Source organism: Gasterosteus aculeatus, chromosome 6, assembly GCF_964276395.1.
Source record: "Gasterosteus aculeatus chromosome 6, fGasAcu3.hap1.1, whole genome shotgun sequence".
NCBI classification, from domain to species: Eukaryota; Metazoa; Chordata; class Actinopteri; order Perciformes; family Gasterosteidae; genus Gasterosteus; species Gasterosteus aculeatus.
Window position 1 is genome coordinate 19,089,210 of NC_135693.1, and position 24,052 is coordinate 19,113,261.

Sequence of the window (24,052 nt, forward strand, 5' to 3'; positions counted from 1 at the left end):
CGAGAGAGGGAGAGGGAGGGAGGGAGGGAGAGAGAGGGAGAGGAAGGGAGCGAGAGGGGGAGGACCTCCGGACCGGTCCATTGCACCGGGACGTAGTCGCCGCCGCGATGCGCCGCGGAGGTGCTGATGAGAGGACCGGTGGCGGCGCGCGGACTCCTTCCTGCAGGTAGGCGGCTCGTTTCTTTCGTCGCTGACGCTCAGCAGCACCGTGATATCCTGCAACGTTCCGCGCGGCGGAGAAAAACACTGTAGGTCAAGTTCATTCGGCTGATTGTGCACTGCGTGCTTCCACCACTGCCACCCTAAAGGCAGAAAGACTTACTGCACTAATACACACCAATGAACACCGCTTACATACATGTCAGACGCGCATCGACTGTAAATAAAGTAGATACAATCAGCTGGACCTGCTGCAACACGACAATGACACTGTAGTTTTATAGTTGTGTGCTTTTACCTGCATTAACTCATGAATGTGTAACTGGGAAATGACTTCTAAATGGCTGCTTCACTACTTTAACCTAAACGAGCTGATGATTCCCAGACAAGGAGCCCGTTACATTCACAAAGCGGCGTGAATGTGAATAAACGCTCTCCAACGAGTCGTGTTATACGAAATCACATCGCTTCCGCCATCGACCCATTTCACTGTGGCGCCGTTAGAAGCGAATTTACTAAAACACACTGCAGGTCCCCGTGGGGCTTTTAGAAGGCGTTCTGTAGTGATCCTCTCTCCCGCTCACTTCAACGCGCCGAAGTGCAGAAGCCCCAAAAGCAACAGAGCAGAGAAGGTTCTTTCCTCGTCGGTTACTTGAGTTACATAAAAGAGAGGAAACCCAAACCACTCAGATACAGGATACAAACCCAGTGGATGGATGGAGATAAAATGGCCAGCGTGGTCGCCGCTGTCACGTCTGAAGACGCGGGTTCTCCTTGTAAAAGCTCTGCAGCGGCGGACAGTTTGAAGTGAGGAGCCGCTCAGAATCGGGTCTGCAGGTCTGATGCCTCGTCCACGGAGGACATCCGAGGAGCCTCCTGTCTCCTCCCGGCCGCGAAGGTCAACTCGACAAGAGGCCCTTCGACTTCAGCCCGGCGCATATGGATATAAATGACTCCTTTGATTCAATTGGGAAACTTAAACTCCATCTTCAACATATTCTCCAACACCACTTTCATGACATTGTCCAAAGTTATCTGGAGTTTTGTACTTTTGGCTGCGACGCGTCTCAATGTGCTTCAGCTGCACGGAAACGTCCTTTCAAAATAAACCTCAGTTGTGTTTATGCATGAGTTACTTAGTGAGGTTTAGGCAACAAAGTACTTATATTCAGGAAAGGATAGTTGTTGAGGTTAAAATAGCCGCTGCTTTTATCTCAAACCAGACTCTCTCTGAGGACGTTTAAATGAAATTGGGAGAAATTGGCAGCAAACTCCTGCAGGCGGCCAAAAGCAAGAGAAACGATATCACTCTTATCATCAAACTGCGTCCGAGCCTTTAGATCCCTGGTCCGTATTATTTCAAGGGAATGAATCAAGTGAAGCAGAATGTTTTACATCTTTATTTATGCTGTAGGTTTCATGGTTAACTGTTTTTGCCTTTATTTCTTGACATCATTTGAAGATATTTCCCCGTCATTACTTGTTTTAAGATGCTGTTTGGGATTAATGGGATTAATTCATAGTAGTTAAATTAAATAATTCTAACGTTATAAAAACTCAACCTCGTTGCTTTTCAGTTTTTTAGGCACAGTACTTTAATATTTACCAGAATGAACAAATATGGCCTCTGAACAAACATCATTTTATTATTTATTTTTTATAAATGGAGGTGAGAGGTGTTTCCACTCTTCCTCTTTAGCTTCACTTCTTCCTGCATTGCAAAGTCGGGGAGTCGGAAAGTCCTTTGAGTTCTGTTATTTCACTCCATCACACACACATGCACACACACACTGGGTTGTTCTCACGCCAGTCTTGTACTGTAGTTTGTGTGTGTGTGTGTGTGTGTGTGTGTGTGAGAGGGAGATAGTTCAGTCTAGCTGGCAGAGTGTGTTGTCTCTAATATCTGTCTGTGTGAACAGGGACACTTATGTAACAACAAAGCAGAATGCACTGTGGGTCCACATGAGTCACACACACACACACACACACACACACACAGGAAGTGTGGGATTAGATTGTACACAGCATCCATGATCTGTCAGCATTAGAGGCCGTGGAGCGTGACATCTCATCGCCGTGACTCGACAGTGACGGACAGCGCTTGGCGCCTCTGAGCGGCTTCACTCCGTCTCAGCGGCGCTCTGGTGACGATCTCTGAGACAAACGCGCTCAGGAGGAGAAAAAACGCCACGGAACTAAAAAAGAAAAGCTAAATTCTGACAAGAACATCAACAGGAAGTTGTGAACAATTATAAGTAGAATGTTTTGCTTTTGTATAATTCCAGTTAGCTTGTCCTGCATAAATAAACCCCACAGTGGGACGTTAATAAAAAAAAAACCTGTGGTGAATTCTAAACAACACGAGTCCGGATGTTTCTCCTCACGCTCACCTGGTCCAATCAACTAGGGCTGCAACTAACGATTATTTTGATAATCGATTAATCGGTCGATTATTTCTTCGATTAATCGATGAATCGGATTTTTTTAAAAACGGCATTAAAAAGCTTTAATTTCCAACCCTTTATTCTAAAATTTCTAAAACCTCAAATTTGTCAGAAGTTTTCTATACTACACTCACAGACACACCCTCATGTTCACCTGAAGCATATTCATTAAATTATTACCATCATTGTAGTGCAAGTTAAGTAAATGCATACAGCTAAAAAACAACCAAGTGCTATGAGATGAATTTAAAATGGAATTTGTAAATAAACGCATTAGAGGCTTCTTAGTTGATTTAATGGATCACCGTGTGTCTCCCTTTACAGGCGTAACATCAACTACCGTATAACCCACAGTATATGCGCAAGCGCACTGGACTACCGTATATGACAGCATTAAAAAGTACAACACACACAAATATATTTGTCAACAATAACCGATATGGGACAAAGCACAAAATATCAGACAACACATTGAAAAATGAACGGTCCAAAAGAGGCACGTAAATAAAAACGTGTCTTAGTCTTGCTAACTGCTTTACTGCTGTTATTAGCGAGCTAACGCTAGCTTGACCAGCTGGATGACGAGTAAACAGGAGGCTCGTTACGTCCCTCACGTCAAAACGGGACCCAAAAACGGGACCACGTGGACCGGGACCCCCCCCACGCTCGCACACCTTACACGACTTTTTTTTGCTTCGCGCGCATCTCCGCAACTCATTGAGTGACGTAATAATCGCGCGACACAACGAATTGATAATGAAATTCGTTGCCAACGTTTTTAATAATCGATTTTAATCGATTTTATCGATTTGTTGTTGCAGCCAATGTAAAGCCGTGAAGGTGTAAAAACCCCAAAGTAAACTAGTTCAGTATTCAACATTTAGATAGTAGTTGTATATTAAAGTTTAACAATGTAACAATGCTCTTTATCCACAAGCCCCCACCTTGCTAACCCTCATCCACCTGCCTCATCAAACCGCTTCATCGGGTGGATGAATTCCAAAACACAACGTGCGGGGCTCGTTCACCGCTGTGTGTCCTAAATAAGAATATCTGAACCGTGATTACGACGTCAAATGACACAAAACGCAGTCACAGAGCAGTGAAACAAGCATGGAGGAGTTCAGGCGAGGTTCAGGGGGGGTTGAAGGACGACGAGACAGGAAATAAGAACGAGTTTGACCAGAGAAAGAACATCGAAAACCGTCATTCATTAGTTCTTATTTCTACGCTTTTGTAGAATAATATTTGCTTACAATGTATAAATGCGTGTGTGTGTTTGTGTGTGTGTGCGATCAAGGTATTGATTAGAACATTTAAACCCTGTGACCATGTTCCGGAAAGAGCAATGAACACACACACACACACACACACACACACACAGACACACTGCCCGGGGCTTTATAACCAGCCGGGCTTGGAGGTTGTGACTTGTCCCTCGTTCTGCTCCCCCGATGTGCTGACGTCCCTCTGCTGTCTCTCGGCGGCGGCGGATGCAGCGGCGGATGCAGCGGCGGACCGCTTGACGTTGGCTTCCTGCCTGCTGAGATGTGCCAATAGGAGACCTTGTGAACAGCGGGGTTCATGCTGATGAAATTGATCTGCTCAGGTAAGGAACAAGACTCCCTGTCTTACGCCGTCCTCGTTCTGCTGATGTAGAGGGTAAATTGTCTTATGGACGCAGAGACCGGAGGACATCTTTCGTTAAATCCACAAAGCGTGGTTACTTTCGGCTGATGACCAAAAGGGCTGATTGTAAATATTATAAATAATTATCAAGATGTAATCTTCATAAATTCGGTGAGACCAAAGGTCCTGTGGTGATGAACCAACATCGTGGCTGAAACGTTCTAAAAAATGTGCCTTAATTTCACAGAAGTCAACGACATATTTCGGATCGTCAGACCTCTGACATCCTGTGTTATTCCTCATTTAATTCTCTTATTTCTACATTCATCTTTCTTTTCTAAACAAACTGTCTTTTTGGGTTAAAGAGACGACCTCCTCACCCACGATTACGTGGACAAAATGCAAAATCAGCCAGTGGGAGGTGAGCTAACTGGAAGGCATGGCTCTGCACGCTGGACGCTTACCGTGACGCGCTGTAGCACGTGATGGACTCTTATGGCATAAACAAGTAAATACAACTTACAGTTCTTTGGAGTTCTTTCCTTTAATCGTTTCTGAGTCTCAGACAGTTTGAACATTTGCCAATAAGCTAAATGGAACATCAGGGTAAGCGCGTAACCAGGGTTTAGACATTGGGGCGGCTGATAGGGGCGATGGGGTGGTGCGGGGGGGCTTTCCTGGTGCTTTTCGTGTGCCCCCCGCACCCCGCTGAGCGTAGCGGCAGCAGCTGACATTGACAGCGTGGTTGCATCATCATGGGCAGCGACGCTTAATTGTTGACACGTCAGTCAACCTTTGATTGAAGTGGTGTAAAATACAAATGGCGCAACAATGAAGCGTCTGTGAGCGGTTCCAGGACGGAGAAAGCTCTTACTGTATAATTATCTCCTTTATTCCGTTAGCTGGAATACAGGTTCAGCGTTTACACTCCAGAGAACAAGGTAGACATATTTATGGAATCTTCCCGTCTCAATAAAAGATGAATCGCCGTCTTATGCAACGGCTCCTGACCACACTTGAAAGCTGGGAAGAGACGGAGAAGGAGGCGGGGGGGGGGGGCAGATGGATGGAGGGACCGATGTGGGACTTTTATGGATGGAAGCAATCCTGCTGTCTTCGTCCTCCTGGGTCCCGTGCGTCCCCCCGGACTGCTTGGGCCAATCCGTCTTCCTTCCACAGCGTCTTCATATCTGTTTCTCTTTCTCTGCGTGCACCTTTTATACCTCCCTCATCCTCTCGACCCCCCCCCCACCTCTTTCTCTTCCCCTCTGTGATCTATTATTCACATCCCTCCCTCCCTTGACAACCCGAAATCCCTCCGTCGTCTCCGGGCGTTTAGACCTCCCCTCCCAGGCGAAGGAGCGGGGCGATGAATAAAAGAACGGAGCGAGGAGGCGGATGAGAAGCTCGGGGGAAGCGCGGCTCTGTGTGTCGAGGCTCAGCTGCATGCGCGGGTTGACATTTTGCACAGACGTGTGTGATCCGTTGAGAGAGGCGCTTCCACGTGGAGAACAGGCGTTACTCCAGACTCTGGAATATATCAACGCACCTTGAAAAGTTTACACTTTAGGTGTTTTTGTGTTGTTGGACACCGGCCGATCAAAGTCACCCGACAAACGTCGCAATCAAACACCGTTTCTCGACCGAAGCCGCAGTCTTTTCCTTTTGTTGCTTCCAGGTCGACTTAAAAAACGGAATAAACCTACGTTGGAAGACACAGGACTGCATTCAAAGACCAGGACCCCGAAGGGTCGACTGAAAGGTCCCCGTCCCAAACTCATGTGACAATTAGATCATTTTGAGTAATGTTTTTTTGTGATTGGTTGAGCTGGAGAGTTTGAACACCCTCAGTCAGCTGACTGTAAGCAGGAAAGGCGAAGGTCATTTTGCAAGGCAGCAAAGTAAGAACACAGCTGGAAAAAGAGGAAGGAAGATGAGTTTTTATTACTGATTACTGATTTTGTCCGTAAAAAGGTCCCTCAACCTTTCCCGGGTTCCCTGAAGTCCTCCGTGGACGAGGCTGACGGGCTCCACACAGCAGCTGTTTGTGCCATGAGGGCATGAGCACAAACATCTGGAAGAGAAGGAAAGTCCCTCCGTCCAGCAGTTCTGAGTTTTCTTCTTTAAAATAAAATCCAATCTTTCAAAACTCACGTGACTTCCTACCTGCACACAAAGTAACGCCACGTCTGTCGTGATGTTAACGCGACGAGTTGCTGCAGCGCACAAAAGATATCTTAAGATATCACAACGAATGCAGCGCGAGGAAACGTTGACAGATTAATAAATATCCAAACAAACATCACGACCTCAACGAATAAAGATCATCATGAATATTACAGGTTATTTCAACAAACATGCGTTGCGTGAAGGCCATGCGCACGCGGCTTTAAAGGGCCGTTGGTGTGCGTTTGTGCGTTAGTGCCCCCCCCCCCCATCTCACGCCGCTGCAGAAGATAAAGGCTAAACACAATCTACATATTAGAGCGCCGCCGTGCTTCAGACGAGGGCAGATCTGAAATGGAATCTCCTTCTGTTCCCCCTCGCTGCACACATCTCCCATCCGCCGTTCAACGCCTCGCCGCCGCCGCCATCAATCATCACATTCCAATGCTTTATGGAAATGGAGGGGGGGGGGGGTCATTTAACAGCATTTTACCTTCCTCATCTCATCTACCTCTCTGTCTCTTTGTCCGTCCTTCCATCCATCCGCCCGTCCTCCCGTCCAATCTCGGTCCCAGCGTAAGCTCCTTTATTGGGATCTATTTAAATGCATATGAGGCGTGTGCATATGCGGGGCAGATTTCACGCCCCCCCCCATCAGGGCCCATCACCGCGCACCACAGGTGGTCAAGTTAGAAAAGTAGCATCCATCCGGCCACGTGTAATAAAACACCTGAGGAACCGGGGGTGACGGGCGATGAGGCATAAGTGGGAAGGATGAAACGAGGAGAGGAACGTTAGAGGGAATGAGGTGAGGGGGAGAGGGGGGAGAGAAGTGAAGGGTAAACGTCTTTGCTAATGTCTCCGGTGGCAGTATTGACGAACGTCAGCTGCCTGAGACTTGAACACGCTGGCTGCCTCCTTCAGTTCGATTACCTCCAAACGGCCATTTGGTAATAGAGGCTTCGGCTGGGCCACGTCCCCGTGGATGGATGTGTAGAAGACCAAACATCAGAGGGGACACGTCGGGCTCTTGTTCAGCTCGGCTGTCTACGAGAAAGCGTTGCTCTTCCTGAGTGTGCTTGTTTGTCTGAACAAAGTTGTTTCAGTGCAAGGAACGGCGCCCTCGAGGTTCCTGCGACTAAGTCCACCCAAACGTATACGAGATGTACTTCGTCTGGACAGATTCAACATTTGATTAAGTCCGTATTTTCCAGCCGTCGTGGTTTTATTGCAGACAGGTGCTGTCATGAGATCTAAAGCCGTAAAGATAAACGACAAAAGGCGACGACCTTTTTTCCAACAAAATCAGGATGTGCGTCTTTTTCACGTTTAAGATCACTGAACACAAAAAAAGTATAGTTTTCTTTTTTATCTGTTTCTGAGTTACTGATGATGGAACAGGAAACACAAAGGGAGGAAACAGAGGAAAATATATTAATAATAATAATATATTGTATTAATAATACAATTGTTGTGTAGAATTTCTGTCCGTTATTTTTTGGTATCAGGAATCAGGAACATTTATTACTATAATATTTCTGATTGGTGCGTAACATCAGACAGTAAGACAATGGACAACAAGACAGACAAGGGTGGCGCAGACGTTACGTGACGGGACGTGACAGGACGTGGCGCGGGGGTCTCACAGGAAGGAGGTGGGTTCTTCTTGAAGTCCACAACCTGTCATGGGGTGATAGCCAGAACGAGGGTTGGACTCAAAAGCGGGATTCAGAGAAATAAAAGATTTTATTTTTGGCAGCAGAGGGACTTAGTTCGGGATCCGTGGCCGGGGAAGATGCTGGAGAGGCAGAGAGGCACAGGGGTCCAGGCGCCAGGGGCGGTGCGGTAGATAGAATCCACGCTTGAGGGAGAGGTAGAGATCCGGCTGGCTGGACGTGTACAGGGAGAAGAGCAGAGGGGAGAGAACGCAGCCTTGGGGGGGGGGAACCGGCGCCGAGAGATGTTTCTCCAGCTTCACGCGCTGCTTCCTGTCGGACAGGAAGTCAGTGATCCACTTGCAGGTGGAGTCGGGCGGTGCAGCTGAGATGGGATGATGGTGTTTAAAGCAGACAGGATATTGTATAGCACTGCAGAAAAAGGCTCATAGAGCCCGTTTAACATGATGAAACATCACTTCTTCCTTCCCCCTCCACCTCCTCCGCCTCTCCTCCACCTTGTGTCCCCCACACAGCACCTCTGGAACACAAAGGGAGTGGCACATAGAGACACACCGAGAGGAGAGGGTTAATTGTCCCGTGGAAGACGGAAAAATGGAGCGCTACACTGTGATGAACCTCTCTGAGAGGAATCTTCGCCGCTGTGTGACGTGGTTGAGCTCCGGGGCTCGTGGCCGCCCGTCAGCCTCCCCCCCCTCCGAGGACGCGTCGAAACAATCTCACAGCTTCCGGCGCTCCGGCCGAGCCGGGGGGCCGGGGGGCCGGGGGGCCGGGGGGCCGGGGGGGAGGCGATGATGTCGTTGGAGAGATCACTGTGTGACAGGAAAGGCACCGGGCGACTCTCAAAACGGAGGCTTGCTGCTGTGACTTCTTTCTTCTTCGTGTCGAAAAACAGCCGCAGCAGAAAAGGCACATGTGTGTGTGTTTCTGAGTCGACGTTTACTAAAAGTCCATACTTTCCGGGGACAAAGGGGGGGAATCAGCCCCCGGGTGTCGTGTTTCCGTCGCCGGCCCATCACAGCGGGAGCCGTTAAAATTCGGAGTCAATTGTCCCGGGAATAAATGCTGATTGCAACCTTTCACGCTCAAGAGAGAAGCCATCAGGGCCGCACTCATTTCCAGAATCTTGTTTCCTCGGTGGAAAGGTTGGCACACGTGTGTGCGTGTGCGTGCAGGTGTGGGTCAGCAGATGCGGCCGAAGACTTGATGAACCAATCATTGGGGGGATTTACGTTGCTCCGACCACTCGGATGTTTGGGACAGTGAGGCGCTCCCGCCAATCAGCGTTGGCGCTTCACGGGCATCGGCCAATCAAAACTTCATCTGCAGAGTTTATTGATCGATCAAAGCTGGACTCACGGAGACGCCGGCAGCAATCGCAGGAGGATTTACTGCCCGAGTCACGCCGAGTTTGTGGGGGGGCAACGTAATCTCGTCTCTCTGCCATCCTTCCACACGGGAGGGAGGGAGAGATTAGGAGGTGTAAGAATTATTCTGAGCTACATTTACACGCACGCTGATGCTTTGTGACCCAAATACAAGCGCATCTGAACGCACACCCCGTCTTTGTTGGTATCTTGTGGTGGTCTTGCCTATTTTTATAGATTTCAGTGATCTGTGCGACTATATATTTATAGATTTTGACATCACATGGTTAAATCCCGTACTCTCTCCCCCTCTCCCTCTCTAATAGAGAAGCCTCTGAAAGTCAAGCAGCCGAATATTGTGCGATCATATAGAGAAAGCAACAAGCTCTATTTGTGAAGAGGGAGGCCGTGCTTCCACGACACAAAGCACCAGCATTTATCAGTTCTGTATTCTGCGTCTGGAGCGTTTTTTTCTCCTCCTTGTTGCACAGTTTCTAAGGTTGAACGAATACTAGGGTTTTAGAGTACTAGAGGTATCAGAGTATTAGAGAGTATTAGAAGCCACTGAGGTCACTGACTGATCGGTGGTTTGAGCCTCGGTGTCACTTCCTTGATTAAAGCACATTAAAAGACAGCGAAAGCCCCGGAAACTGAAAGGAAAAGGTTGCTAAGCTACTAAACACGTGTGCGCTGGTTGTACTGAGGGAACTTGTGGTCAATGCATATTGCATTATTGCATTTTATTTACACATTGATTTACTTTACACTGAAGGCTTAATGCTCTTTCGTCTGGAATCAAAAGTATAGTTGTTGGTGGAGTCGTGGCCTCCTCTGCAGACCTCCACTGGTTAAACGTGTCACTCTGCTCCGGCGATGTACAGATGTTCTCCACAACCCACTGACGTCCACTTGCCCTCCCAGTGGCAATAAAACATGGCGGTTTGATGTCCTCGCCCCCCCCCCTCAAAACGCCAAAGCCCTCCTGACATCTGCTCAATACGACGCAGCAAGGATCAGAGGGAGGAAAAGACGGGAGGATGAGAGAGTGTGTGTGTGTGTGTGTGTGTGTGTGTGTGAACGAGATGTCCTCTCCGCTGTCCTCTGACCAGGCTGTAGGAAGTTGAAGCTTTTCCAGCACACTGCACACGAGTGAGGAGATGACATCCGTCACTTAATGTCACAACTGCACGCTCTGCAGAAAAGGAGAAGGAGAAACAGATATATAATATAATGTATACTTTACTGCGAAAGCTTCAAAACAGGGTTCTGTGGACACTATTGTTTTGTTTGGAATGAAGGCGGGATTGTTTGTTCTAGATGTTCTCATCGAGTAAGAACTGATCCTGGACGTTCACCTCATCTCTTACGTGAGATAAATCCAGCTTTAATATTTAAGTGTAATATTGTGACAAAAGGTTTCAGCATCACTCAGCTGATTGGTTTAAAGATCCAGCTGTGCGCGCACAATGATGTTAATGCCCCTAATGAGCCCCCCTGGCTTAATTAGGGTCAAGGTCAAAGGTCATAAATGCTCTCAATTAGCTAATTATAGTTTAAGGGTTGGACTTGGCTCATTTTAATCAATTTCCTTAAACAAACTCAACCAGATCATTGAAGTATTCTAAATGTAACTACAATTAATTATTTTAACTGTAACTAATTAGGGTTTTTTTACAGTAAAAAAAAAATTCAGAGTAAAAATTTCTCATATTTGTTCCAACAAAATAGAAAAGGTTTTATGGATCATTCGCAATGACTAAGCAAAGCCTGGAGCCTGTTCTGACCTTGAAGCAGAAGCTGAAGTCTCAGGAGTGTGTGTGTGTGTGCATGTGTGTGTGTGTGTGTGTGTGTGTGTGTGTGTGTGTGTGTGTGTGTGTGTGTGTGTGTGTGTAGCAGTCCAGCTGTCAGGTTCTGAGCAGAGGAAAGTGTGTGCTGGTTTGTTTGGTCGCAACTACTGAAGCGCAGCTTGAAGGAAAGGAGAGAAGGAAGGACGACCGGCTGAGGGGAGAAGGGTTCAGGTGGTGGAGGAAGGAGGCGCGGTGGAGGAAGAAGGCGCTGTGGAGGACGGAGGACTGGTGGAGGAAGGAGGCGCTGTGGAGGAAGGAGGCGCTGTGGAGGCCTGGTGGAGGAAGGAGGCGCGGTGGAGGAAGGAGGCGCGGTGGAGGAAGAAATGTCCTCACAGAGCTCAGACTATTCCGGATGTGTACGTAGTTTTATGTACTTTCTGAGAAACTGAAACTAAAGTGAAGGCATTCCAACAAATAACTAAATCAAAACAAAAATTTGGTAAGAAGTGAAACAAATGTGGTTTAAAAAGCAGAGCTCTCCTCACCTCAGCATCCAGTCACATGAACAAATAAAACCAGCGTGAACTTTCTCTTCTTTATGCATATTGAGTTTCTGAACCTCACTGAAGCAAAAGAAATCGACATCCTACTCGTGGAAAAGCACCTGACTTGTGGACTTATTAAAACAGCCGTCTGGCCCTTTAAGACTTCTTTTTCCCCCCTGACTGAAAATGGCCGGTGCGTCTCGCCCGCACGAGCTTCTTCCTCCCTCGTGTCTCCGGACGCACAGCCAGCGAGACACAACATCTCACACTGAAGAGAAAGCGCCCGTAACTCACGGCGACGCGCCGTCACACCGAATCCCAGCGGCTGCTTGACGCTTCTGTGTAATTTATGCAGCTAATGTACACCGACGCTGGTGACTCCCCACTGGTGGACACACACGTGATTTGGGACGTACATGTTGATCTTGTCCCTTGTGTGTTTGTCTCGAGTTATCATCGCAGGACACCAAATAAATTAACTTTATTTTTTATTAACAAAATTTAACAATTAACTAATCTTTGCTCCACCTGATATAAATCATCTTGAAGACAAAAGTCCACCTGACTATTAAGTATTTATATCATTTATAATATATATATATATACAAATATATATATATATGTAATATAACTAATTTAATCTAATGTAACGTCTTGCATGAATTTTTACCTTAAACAAAATTCCATCAAATGTACATCAGCTTAAAAAAACACAACAACCTGAACCTCACGCATAAATGAGCCTCGGGGTCACGACCTGGCTTTTTTGTGGCACACGCGTGTGAGGCGTGTGCGCGTTGGACGGTGAGCGGCGGCGACAAGCTGTCAAAGCGAGTCACCAGCGCTTCATCACATATGAACAACACAGCGTAGAAGTTACCGCCGTGTGGCCCCCGTGCTGACCGGCGAGCACGAGGGCCGAGGGGCCGCTGAGCCGCCAGGAGACTCACCGAAGGACGCTTGGCGCAGCTTCTTTGGAGGAAACAGATATTTATGACTTCCTGACGTTGTCTCACGCTTCACAGCTGTCTTCCTTCTGCTCATTCCTGCCCGTCCTCTCTGCGCCCTCTGGAAACATGACTCCATTACCGTTTATAACCACCTTTCCTTTGCTCTGTCTCCCCATTCCACCGTCTTTGTGTCTCTTGAATTTGCTCTCTTCCTTCTTAAATAACGCTGGAGAGGAAAAAACATTTGGTCTGTCCTTATAGGACAGTGATCAATGCGCCGGTGCTGGTTATTAATCGTGATTCATTCGTCTGTCCACATTGTCGGTCAGGGTGGCGGGTGATTCCAAAGCACGGGACTTTCACCCGGGAGTTTTTGTCCCGTGTGAGTCAACGTTTATTTGTGTGCTACCAGGAGCTGAGAACTGAAATGTGAACCTCCTGATGGAGGTAGGAGGTCCTCAGTGAAATGACTCATCCTCTGGGGAACATGCATGCCTGTAGAACCTTCCACAGTTTGTAGATCATGTGGATCAACATCGGATTCACCAGCATGATGAGCAGACCTACTAAGATTATTACGAGAGTGAGCCTGCGTGTGTGTGTGTGTCACAGAGAGAGCGAAGTTTAAATCTCTATAAATATAGATTTCCATCTGAGTTCTCCCTGGAGAGAAATCGTGGTTTGTGCGGACGGGATGAGACGCGAAAATGAAGAGAAGATCGCGTTAGAAGGGGGAGAAAGGGGGGAGACAAGGACGTTACGGGGAGAGAAGGGAGGGCTGCAGGGAATCGTTCGGGGGCGAGAGGACATTTTCCTCTTCTCCAGAATCCATGTGAAACCAAATTACCGCAGACAACAGCATTACGGACGCAGACGTTGAGAGAGATGAGATGAGAAATGAGCAGCAGAGAGACACTAAGAGACTGAGATGAAAACCACATTGAGTCATTCCATGTTTGTTCTCCTGCTTTGTATTCAGAGCACAAAACACCAGGGATGCAATGCTAGTGTAAGAAGATGTATAATTGACCCCCGTGGTTACTGTTGCTGGGCCTGTCTAGCTCCGCCCAGTGCCTCAGCATGACGTTTTGACCCCGCAGAGATAATAAACCATTCCTGGAAGAGAGCTCATGTCAAATCAGAGAGGAGTGGCATAATTTCCCATTTATGAGCGAAGAGACCGTTGACACTCAGGAGAAAAGCTGACGAGCGTCAATAAAAGCGTCGGTCAAGATGTAGTTTGCATTTCTGATCAAAAGGAAATCATCAAAATTTAAAGCCCGTTTGTGTCATATTATGAAGATATTCCCCTCGGGTTTGCAAAGTGGAAGCAGGTGAGCGGGTGAGAGTCAGGTGACTTGGATGGAGGATGGATGGAGGACGGCAGTGCGGAGGCCTCGGCGGTGGGAACAAGACCTTTGTCGTCATGGTTACGTTGATAAACACCCGAATGAACGAAAAGGAAAAATAAACGTCTTGCCGTGTTCATGACGCACTTCCTGCCCGGAGTGTCTCCTGACCTGAGGTCTAAAATTGGAACACAGCAGCGTTTGTGCTCCTGTGCTTGAGGGAGCGTCAGGTTTGTGTCCCACGCGATCTGGAGGGCGTGAAGGACCTCATCACAACACGATATGGAGGGAGTGAAGAACCACATCACAACACGATCTGGAGGGCGTCAAGAACCTCATCACAACACGATCTGGAGGGAGTGAAGAACCACATCACAACACGAACTGGAGGGCGTCAAGAACCTCATCACAACACGATCTGGAGGGCGTGAAGAACCTCATCACAACACAATATGGAGGGCGTGAAGAACCTCATCACAACACAATATGGAGGGCGTGAAGAACCACATCACAACGCGATCTGGAGGGCGTGAAGAACCTCATCACAACACAATATGGAGGGCGTGAAGAACCTCATCACAACACAATATGGAGGGCGTGAAGAACCACATCACAACGCGATATGGAGGGCGTGAAGAACCTCATCACAACACGATCTGGAGGGCAGGAAGAACCACATCACAACACGATATGGAGGGCAAGAAGAACCACATCACAACACGATATGGAGGGCGTGAAGAACCTCATCACAACACGATCTGGAGGGCGTGAAGAACCTCATCACAACACGATATGGAGGGCGTGAAGAACCTCATCACAACACGATATGGAGGGCGTTAAGAACCTCATCACAACACGATCTGGAGGGCAGGAAGAAACACATCACAACACGATATGGAGGGCGTGAAGAACCACATCACAACACGATATGGAGGGCGTGAAGAACCACATCACAACGCGATATGGAGGGCGTGAAGAACCTCATCAAAACACGATATGGAGGGTGTGAAGAACCACATCACAACACAATCTGGAGGGTGTGAAGAACCACATCACAACACGATCTGGAGGGCGTGAAGAACCACATCACAACGCGATCTGGAGGGCGTGAAGAACCACATCACTACACGATATGGAGGGCGTGAAGAACCACATCACAACGCGATATGGAGGGCGTGAAGAACCTTATCAAAACACGATATGGAGGGTGTGAAGAACCACATCACAACACAATCTGGAGGGTGTGAAGAACCACATCACAACACGATCTGGAGGGCGTGAAGAACCACATCACAACGCGATCTGGAGGGCGTGAAGAACCACATCACAACGCGATCTGGAGGGCGTGAAGAACCACATCACTACACGATATGGAGGGCTTCAAACCGAGAGGCCGATCGGAGCGCCGTGATGTGAACGCACACGGACGGATTAAAGACGAAGGCGAGCCAGAAGACGGATGAGACATTGAATAGAAATGGAGAGGAACAGGATCGTTTTGTAATCTAATGATGATGACTTGGAGGCCGTGTGTGTGTGTGTGTGTGTGTGTGTGTGTGTGTGTGTGTGTGTGTTGACTCTAGCTCTAATTATCTGTCACACACTGAAATGGAATAAGTCCTCAGGGAACGAGAGCTGGAGGGAGGAGCAGAGAGGAGGAGGAGTGGGGAGGAGAAGAAGTGGGGAGGATGGGCGCAACCACCATTATGCAACCATCCTCCCCGAACACACACACACACACAGACACACACACACACACACCGTGCACTGCTGTCATAAGGATGCAAGGACAGATGGACATTTGTTCATTATGCCTTATGATTTTTATTGATTTATTTACAGTCAACTCACTGATTGATTCAAGTAAAAACTATATTTGTTAATTAACATAAAACAAATCATTGACCAACAGGTGAGCTAGTGTGATATATTGCAGTGTACAGTGATTTATTATTGCATTTATTTAGTTTTTGGTTATTTTTTATATTCCTCCAGCTTGTTGATAGATAAGAGGTGAATCCTGGACTAATGGACGCACCCGTTCCCTGTCCGTCTCCCTGCAGTGAGCTCCAACCAGAGCCATGGGGAGCACCCGGACTGCCGCGGTGAGAGGGAGTCGGGAGGGGAGGCGTCCCTCCTGGTGTCTCCTTTGGTGGTGGCGGGGATCGTCATAGGCCTGGTCCTCTTCCTCTCCTGCATCACCATCATCGTGGGCAGCCTGCGCAAAGACAGTCGACTTCGAAACCCGCACCTGCGAGCCGCCTACGGTGAGCCTTCAGGTCAGCCCACCAAGTCCACGCAGGCCACGAAGTTCATTCAGGCTCCACAGCTGGATTTATTATGTTGCTTCTTCTTTGTGCACAAATATGCACATGGAATATACACGCAGGGTACACAAATAATGAAAAACTCTCAACTCAAATGTGGATTTTGCTGGATGTCTCTGCAGGTCTGGATGGATTCTCCTACGGCGGCTCGGTGGGAGAACTGAGGTCCACCTGCTTAGAAGACTTTCCTCCTGGTTTGGACTTTGATTCCTACAGAGAGACGCTGTCACGAGTCAACGACCTGTACCCCGACTCACCGCCGCGGTAAGAGCCACAGTGAATCCATCTCAACGCTTCCATTCCCAGTAAAGTGCCCCCCCCCCCCCTCCGAGGGCGGCAAACACACACCGGAAGAGAGATGAGATCACGGTGTTCAGCTTTTACAGGGAGAGTTTGGCGTTCAGTAGCTTCCCACCACGGACTTGGTTGGGATTCTTAACGGTTCCTCCTTCAGCCCGTCAGGTCAAATGTCCACTTCTTCTGTGGTAATTCATTTATTACGGAGCATTGCTACCTTTGGTGCCCTTTGTGAAGGTGCGGTGATGTGCGTTTGAGCCCTCTGTGTGTGCGTGTTTTTGTGTGTGTGTGTGAGAGAGAGAATGAGAGAAAGAAAGAGCTCGCTAAAGGCCAATGTCATGGTGTTTTTGATCTAAATGTCAGCTGGTCTAATTGGCAACTTTAATAATTCACATACATCCCTCCCCTGCAGTGTGTGTGTGTGTGTGTGTGTGTGTGTTTCATTCTGCTGGCTCTGTGGAAACAATCACTCACTCAACCCAAATGAACCGGTCTGATGTTGCATAGCGTCTTATCTCTTGGTTCATTAAAAGAGAGTTAATTCCTGACTGAGACGGTTATCTGACTCCACGGTGTCGGCGGCCACCAGACGCCACATGTGGAATATGACGACTTGCCAGGAGAGCGGGAATAATTCAATTACAATGTGATTGATTATTTCAACTGCGTTTCTGAGACTTCATACGCTTCTGAGTTCTTACAGATGGAGCAACAAAGTGATGAAGCGAGACAAAAGTAATCAAAACATCGTAAATTCAACCGTAGTCTTCGTGTCGACCGCGTTGGTTTGTGAACTTCTCGTCATCTCGTCCGTCACCTTCTTGGCTTTTTTTAACCAATAAAAGTTACCCTGCTTTACCATATTCAGTTTGACTCTAAATTTAACATAATTTACTAAATGACTTGAAGCTAGAGACTGATCTTAAGGCACTTTGGCGTTGGCTTCACTTCACAGAGCTGGAGGTTGAGGGCCTGGTGCCAGTATTTCAGTCGAGTGATATTAAAGCATTGCAGGAGTCAAACCAGCAACAGTGGTGGAATCATGCAGAAATCAATTAACAGAACCATGTATGTCTCACTGCTTCAGAACCAAGCCACCGTACACTATTCTTCACTTTCAGGTGGAACATGGCCCATTTAATGTTGCTGCACATTCACATTCATCATGTTCCAACCTGAGGCCGAGGGTCTGAAAGCAAAGCTCACGTTCTTGGTGCTTTCTCCTACACAGACAAAGTGCCTCATGCCCAAACATGCATCATCGGTGGAGCGAACACACCTGGCCAGCGGCGGGTTTGTGTGTTTGCTGCGATGCTGCAGGGTCCTGTTATGTGGGCCAAGAACATGTTCCCATGCACTATTACACAAGACGTGGGATGAGGAGAGGATGCAGAGAGGAAGAGGGGAGGATGAGGGGAAGATGAGGAGAGGATGAGGAGAAGATGAGGAGAGAATGAGGGGAGGATGAGGGGGGATGAGGAGAGGATGAGGGGATCATGAGGAGAGGATGAGAAGAGGATGAGGAGAGAATGAGGGGAGGATGAGGGGGGATGAGGGGAGGTTTAGGAGAGGATTAGGAGAGTATGAGGGGAGGATGAGGGGAGGATGAGGGGAGGATGAGGGGGAATGAGGGGAGGTTTAGGAGAGGATTAGGAGAGTATGAGGGGAGGATGAGGGGAGGATGGGGGGGAATGAGGGGAGGATGAGGGGGGATGAGGAGAGGATGAGGGGATCATGAGGAGAGGATGAGGAGAAGATGAGGAGAGAATGAGGGGAGGATGAGGGGGGATGAGGGGAGGTTTAGGAGAGGATTAGGAGAGTATGAGGGGAGGATGAGGGGAGGATGAGGGGAGGATGGGGGGGAATGAGGGGAGGATGAGGGGGGATGAGGAGAGGATGAGGGGATCATGAGGAGAGGATGAGGAGAAGATGAGGAGAGAATGAGGGGAGGATGAGGGGGGATGAGGGGAGGTTTAGGAGAGGATTAGGAGAGGATGAGGGGAGGATGAGGGGAGGATGAGGGGAAGATGAGGGGGAATGAGGGGAGGTTTAGGAGAGGATTAGGAGAGTATGAGGGGAGGATGAGGGGAGGATGAGGAGAGGATGAGGAGAGAATGAGGGGAGGATGAGGGGAGGATGAGGAGAGGATGAGGAGAGGATGAGGAGAGAATGAGGGGAGGATGAGGGGGGATGAGGGGAGGTTTAGGAGAGGATGAGGAGAAGATGAGGAGAGTATGAGGGGAGGATGAGGAGAGAATGAGGGGAGGATGAGGGGGGATGAGGGGAGGTTTAGGAGAGGATGAGGAGAAGATGAGGAGAGATTGAGAGGAGGATGAGGGGAGCCAGCTCGCTACGTCAGTGCTCTGGCAGCAAACCACAGAGCGCCGGCCAACATGCACACACACAACGCACATTTTGTTTACCATAATGCTGACGAGCCGTTTGGTTCACTGTCAACAAGCAGGCAGTTGATCATGTGATGATCCTGCAGGGTGCAAGTGTGTATGCGTGTGTGTGTGTGTGTGTGCGCGCAGGCCACAGATGGTTGAGGGAAACTCAGATCAACAGCTCACCTGCTAAGACAGTGAACGTTACGCACACACACACACACACACACACACACACACACACACACACACACACACACACGTTTACACACTCTTTCTACCTCCCACAAAAAACTTGCGCTCATGGATCAGCTGCTTGCCTGCAGAGACTGAAAGCTTCTGCTTCCTCTCAGGGAGAAGCCGGGCGAGCTTTGGCTCATGCACACACACACACACACACACACACACACACACACACACACACACACACACACACACACATACACACTCCTCGATATCTGAATTGTGTTGCATGATGATATCGGAGAGTCAGTTGAGGTGAACGATTAGAAAGACGTGAGCTGACTGTGTGGAAGGCAAATGAACGTATGAACCAAGTGAATAAAAGAAAGAATGCAATACAGTAACAGGAGACACATGACCTGATGTGCAGCGTGCGTAACTATAGCGACGAAAATCACATCACATCCCACAAAATCAATTTGTGTTTAGTTCATGTAATCATGAAGCAGTATAAAGTATAGAGAACATAAAAACTCCTAAAAAACACGGTTCTGTTGCTTATTGTGATCACGGACATGAGTTATGCTTCATCCTGTGAGCTGCTTAGTGCTGAGGAACACACGCACACACACACACACACCTGTGAATGCAGAGTGTGTGTGTGTGCGTTCTCACAGCGGTGAGGACGATGCCAGCTTTACACACACACACACACACACACACTGTCACGCTGGCACACAGGGCCCATATGCTCCGTCTGCAGCTCTGCAGAGCGTCACAACCCGAAGCACGAAGACGCGCCGGAGGTCCTGCTCCCCCCGTGGCCCCCCAGCGCAGACGATGAATGTCGACGTGGAACTTTCCATCGTTTTTGTTACGTCGCCCCAGTTCGGCGCCCCGAACTGAGCGACTCATTAAAGAAGTGTCGCGTACGTGATCTCAGACGGAAACAATCAGCGCACAACAACACCGACGGATGGTGGAACACGAGCAGCGGTGTGACTCCCAGCTCACACACTCCCACACACACACACACACACACACACACACGCACACGTGTGAAAGAACACACTCATGAGGCGAGACACACAGCGGCAGCAGAAGGCCTCTGGGGAAGAGAGGAGGTCAAACCCGAGAGACCAAAGACACACAGACTCCATGTGTGACCACACCTCTGAAACACACACACACTCCAATTTACACCTCAACATGCCTGATGTTACCACCAATGTTCACGGTCACATTTCCCCAAAAGGAAATGATAAATATATGTTTGAAAACACACACAAATGAAGAAGGGGGAAAAAAGGAATTTAAAAAAAGGTATAAGGAAGAAGGATGACGTGCCTGACTGATGTAATCAAGCAATACGCGGATTGAGTTTCATTTACTACTTCCTGTGCCCCCATTGTCCTCTTCCATTAGCTCCACACACACACACACACACACACACACACACACACGTGTCATAATTCCATTTGTTTTTTCTCCATCTCATGCATTCTCTCATTGGCTGAGGGAGGATGTCGGTAGAGCTGCTGGAGGAGGTCATCAGGGCGGCGTTTTGCAGCCTCCATCGGGTCTGAAGTGTTTGCACTGCGGCATTTTGCAAACAGGGAGCTTTGCGTTGTGTGCAGGCGCGTCAGATTTGGGCTTTGTGAGAAATGTGGCCTTAGATTGGGAGTTACAGGCGACAGCGAGAATGTTAAATGTGGGTGCGTGGGCTCTCAAAGGCGCATGCAGGGACCAGCCAAAGGTCCGGTGTACACATGTTTTAATAATAACAAAAAGCGGTGTGTGCAGCTCATGGGGTCACATACATCACACGTATGGACGTGTGCAGAGAAGTGGGCATGAAAGCAGAAAGGCATTAGTTATTCATTTTCCCCAAATGCTGTTTTGAGTGTCTCTTTGCGTCGGTGTGCAGAGGCAGATGCCAAAGACACACAGACCCCCTGTGTGACGACACCTGCCAGGGCGTTTACTTCTGCCGTACCTTAATCCAGACGTTTCCCAGATGTTGCAATCGGCGCGCAATGCAGAAAGGAGCAGGTCGTCTGCACGCAGTTCTATATGAGCCGGACCAACGGGTTTATGATCAGAACGCTACATGATGATGCCATCAAATACGTCGATGATATTTTCCAAGGAGAACCATAACTTCCTGTTCTGGAAGTTACCAAACAAAAACTAAATAAGGAAATTCCCGACACACGTGAGCGACTGTGAAGTGTAAAAGAAAGAATACTGACACCCATTTTCAATTGTTTCTCATCTCCATAGTTACGAGGAGTGTGTGTGCCCGGGTCCGCCTCAGACCTACCTCCCCTCCGATGACCCGCCTCCTTACTCCCTGCTGGACCCCCGTCAGAGAGGAGCGCAGCCGGAGGAGCCGCCGGAGGAGCCGCCGGATCCCTCTGCGGGGGGCGCTGCTTGGTTCTCCCCCTCCCACCACGGACACATCGCCTCCATCTCCCTCCGGCTGGAGGCGGCGCCGCCCTACGAGTCGGTGCTGGCCGAGCAGGGCGGAGCCCTCCCTCTGGTGCCGTGTGACCTTCGCAAACACCAGTCGGAGCGGCGGGGCGAGGGCGACACCCGGCAGCCGGGGGGCAACCACATCTTGTAGGACAATCAGTTAAGTTGGTGCTGCCGGTTGTTCCTGGTTGAATTAAAACGAAACGACGGAGAGGCAGAAAACGGGCGTCAGGAGCAGATGTGACCCCCTCACCCCCCCCCGAAGCATCGCTATCCGGCTCCTCGTTCTGGACTAAATGAAAATAATAAAAGTCACTTTGTGAAACAGGACAGCTTGTTAAACCCTATCGTGCCCACACGTTCTTCTCCTGTTGTCCCTCCTCCCCCCTCACCTGTCAGCCTGATTCGCCTGTGCTTAGGATGCGGTGACATCATCGTGCTGTAGCTGCCAGATGATGAGACGAGTCCCAGCTGTGGAAGTCGCTCACAGGAAGTGAGTGAAGCACTCGGCCGGCGGTCGTCGACTCTTTTTGTTTCTTTGAATTAAACGTAGATACTGGTGTCGTAACCGGAGCCCAGCAGCGACGTGTAGCTCGACGCCTCCTCCTCCCCACGCGGAAGTCACACATCAAACTGTAGACCGGAACACGCCGTCTACACGCTTCTGTGTATTTTTCTCTCCGTTTCGGTCTCGTGGAAGAAGGAACCCGAGCGTTGCGACGTCATGGTGGCTTCATTGTCGCACTCATCGGCACCTGGATCAGAATGACATCACTCCTCAGTTTGCTAATTAAGGAACTGTAATGTGTATTTAAAATGTTGGTTCATCTTTCACAAACAGATTCAAAGTTTGGGTCCATAAAATGCCAGGAAATAGGAAAAAGTCCACAACAAAACTTCCAAGATGTTCACAAATATGGTGAAAGTTATTAACAAAAATAGCACTAATCAATTGGAAGATTTCAGAAACTTTTGGATTTGCCAAACGTTTGCTTCTCCCGTACCTTAATCCAGATGTTCCCTTGTCTTCGCCGTGATGGAATCTCAGCACTGTGCTCACAGCAGGAAGTCATTCCAGCAAAGGGGATCTTCTGTTGGACTTACGTATCTGACACATAGAAGCTTAGCGCGACTTTGAAGATCATCCTTGAGATGTGAATCTGGTCTGGTCTTTTGTTACATGTGATTACTTTGATTTGTATTTCACTAAATTGTGACATTTGGTCTAACTTAAAAAAATATTGTTATAACACAACATGAATAAAATGTGATGCTGGCTAAAAATACTTTAATAAAGCAATATCCTAAAATGTATTGGCTTGAAAGTAAATGCAGGTGAGCCCTAAAGAGCATCTAGTGACTGAAGTGTTATTAGAGCAGAAGTTTTATCAGTAAAATCCACTGGTGACCAAAGAATTAACACGTTTAATTGTTTTTTGATTTAATGTTATCAAATTGCATGAGGGTTAAAAGATTGTAAAAAGGGACCTGACATGTAGGCTGTATATAGTCAGTCCACACACGTAGCATCACAGCACAAGCGCGTTGAGAAAAAACAGATAAACCAAAAAAATTCACTTTTTGGAAATTAGGAAAATATGAGAAATAATAATATCATGATATAATAATTATTATATATAACAAGTTAAACTCGTTCCGGATTGAGGTTAAAAAATAAATTTTACTCTTCCAAAGTTGTACTTTTAGCTTAGTTCAATATTTAAAAAGATATAATTGTATGTTAGAAAAAGCCATGGTCAGTGAAAGTTGACTTAATGATATTTGTTTGTGTTTTCCATCTCACGTTCTGCCACGTTGCTGCCTCTCAAGCCAGGATTCATTCTCAAATATATAGAGAAATGTATGTTTAACATGTATGTAAACCGACTCCCACCAGAACAAAGGTGGACCTGGTGGAGAACCCAAAGACCACCAGGTGGAGATGTAGAACAAGCACATGACATGGAGCCCCCCCCCCCCCCCCCCCTCTCTTCCCCAAGAACAAAAAGCTTCAGTAGAGAGTAGGAAAAGTGAAACGTAAAGACCGGCTTGTTGGTATCGTAGTACTTGTTGGAAACTAGAGAGCCGTATTGTTTGCATGTCATCGCTGATCTGTTGCCCCCCCCACCCCCCCCACTCGAGACAACAGGCGTAAATATTACGAGCCACGGTCAGAAATGTTTCTTTGTGTTCTGTATTTGCAGATTTTGTTAAATATTTTCTTCCGTAGAGAAGACGAATAAAGCTGAACTCTTGTATGAACCCGAGTGGCTGATTTAAAGTCTTTTAAGCTGCATTCGGTGTGGTGACC

At 48.1% G+C, this 24,052-nt stretch overlaps 1 protein-coding gene across 5 annotated transcripts; it reads left to right on the forward strand.

Annotated features, from left to right (window-relative positions):
- bean1 (brain expressed, associated with NEDD4, 1) lies at positions 1–24,001 on the forward strand. 5 transcript variants are annotated; one of them, XM_078104235.1, is made up of 5 exons: positions 1–166; positions 4,103–4,212; positions 16,136–16,339; positions 16,522–16,663; positions 21,550–24,001. In XM_078104235.1, exons 2-5 carry the CDS (start codon positions 4,188–4,190, stop codon positions 21,890–21,892), a joined length of 714 nt encoding a protein of 237 aa, XP_077960361.1. In that variant the 5' UTR covers positions 1–166; positions 4,103–4,187; the 3' UTR covers positions 21,893–24,001. The 5 variants fall into 5 exon arrangements, with proteins under 5 accessions (XP_077960361.1, XP_077960357.1, XP_077960358.1 ...); XM_078104231.1 differs by having other exon boundaries at positions 32–166; positions 16,136–16,351; XM_078104232.1 differs by having other exon boundaries at positions 32–165; positions 4,090–4,212; positions 16,136–16,351.
- Positions 24,002–24,052: the final 51 nt, after the last annotated feature.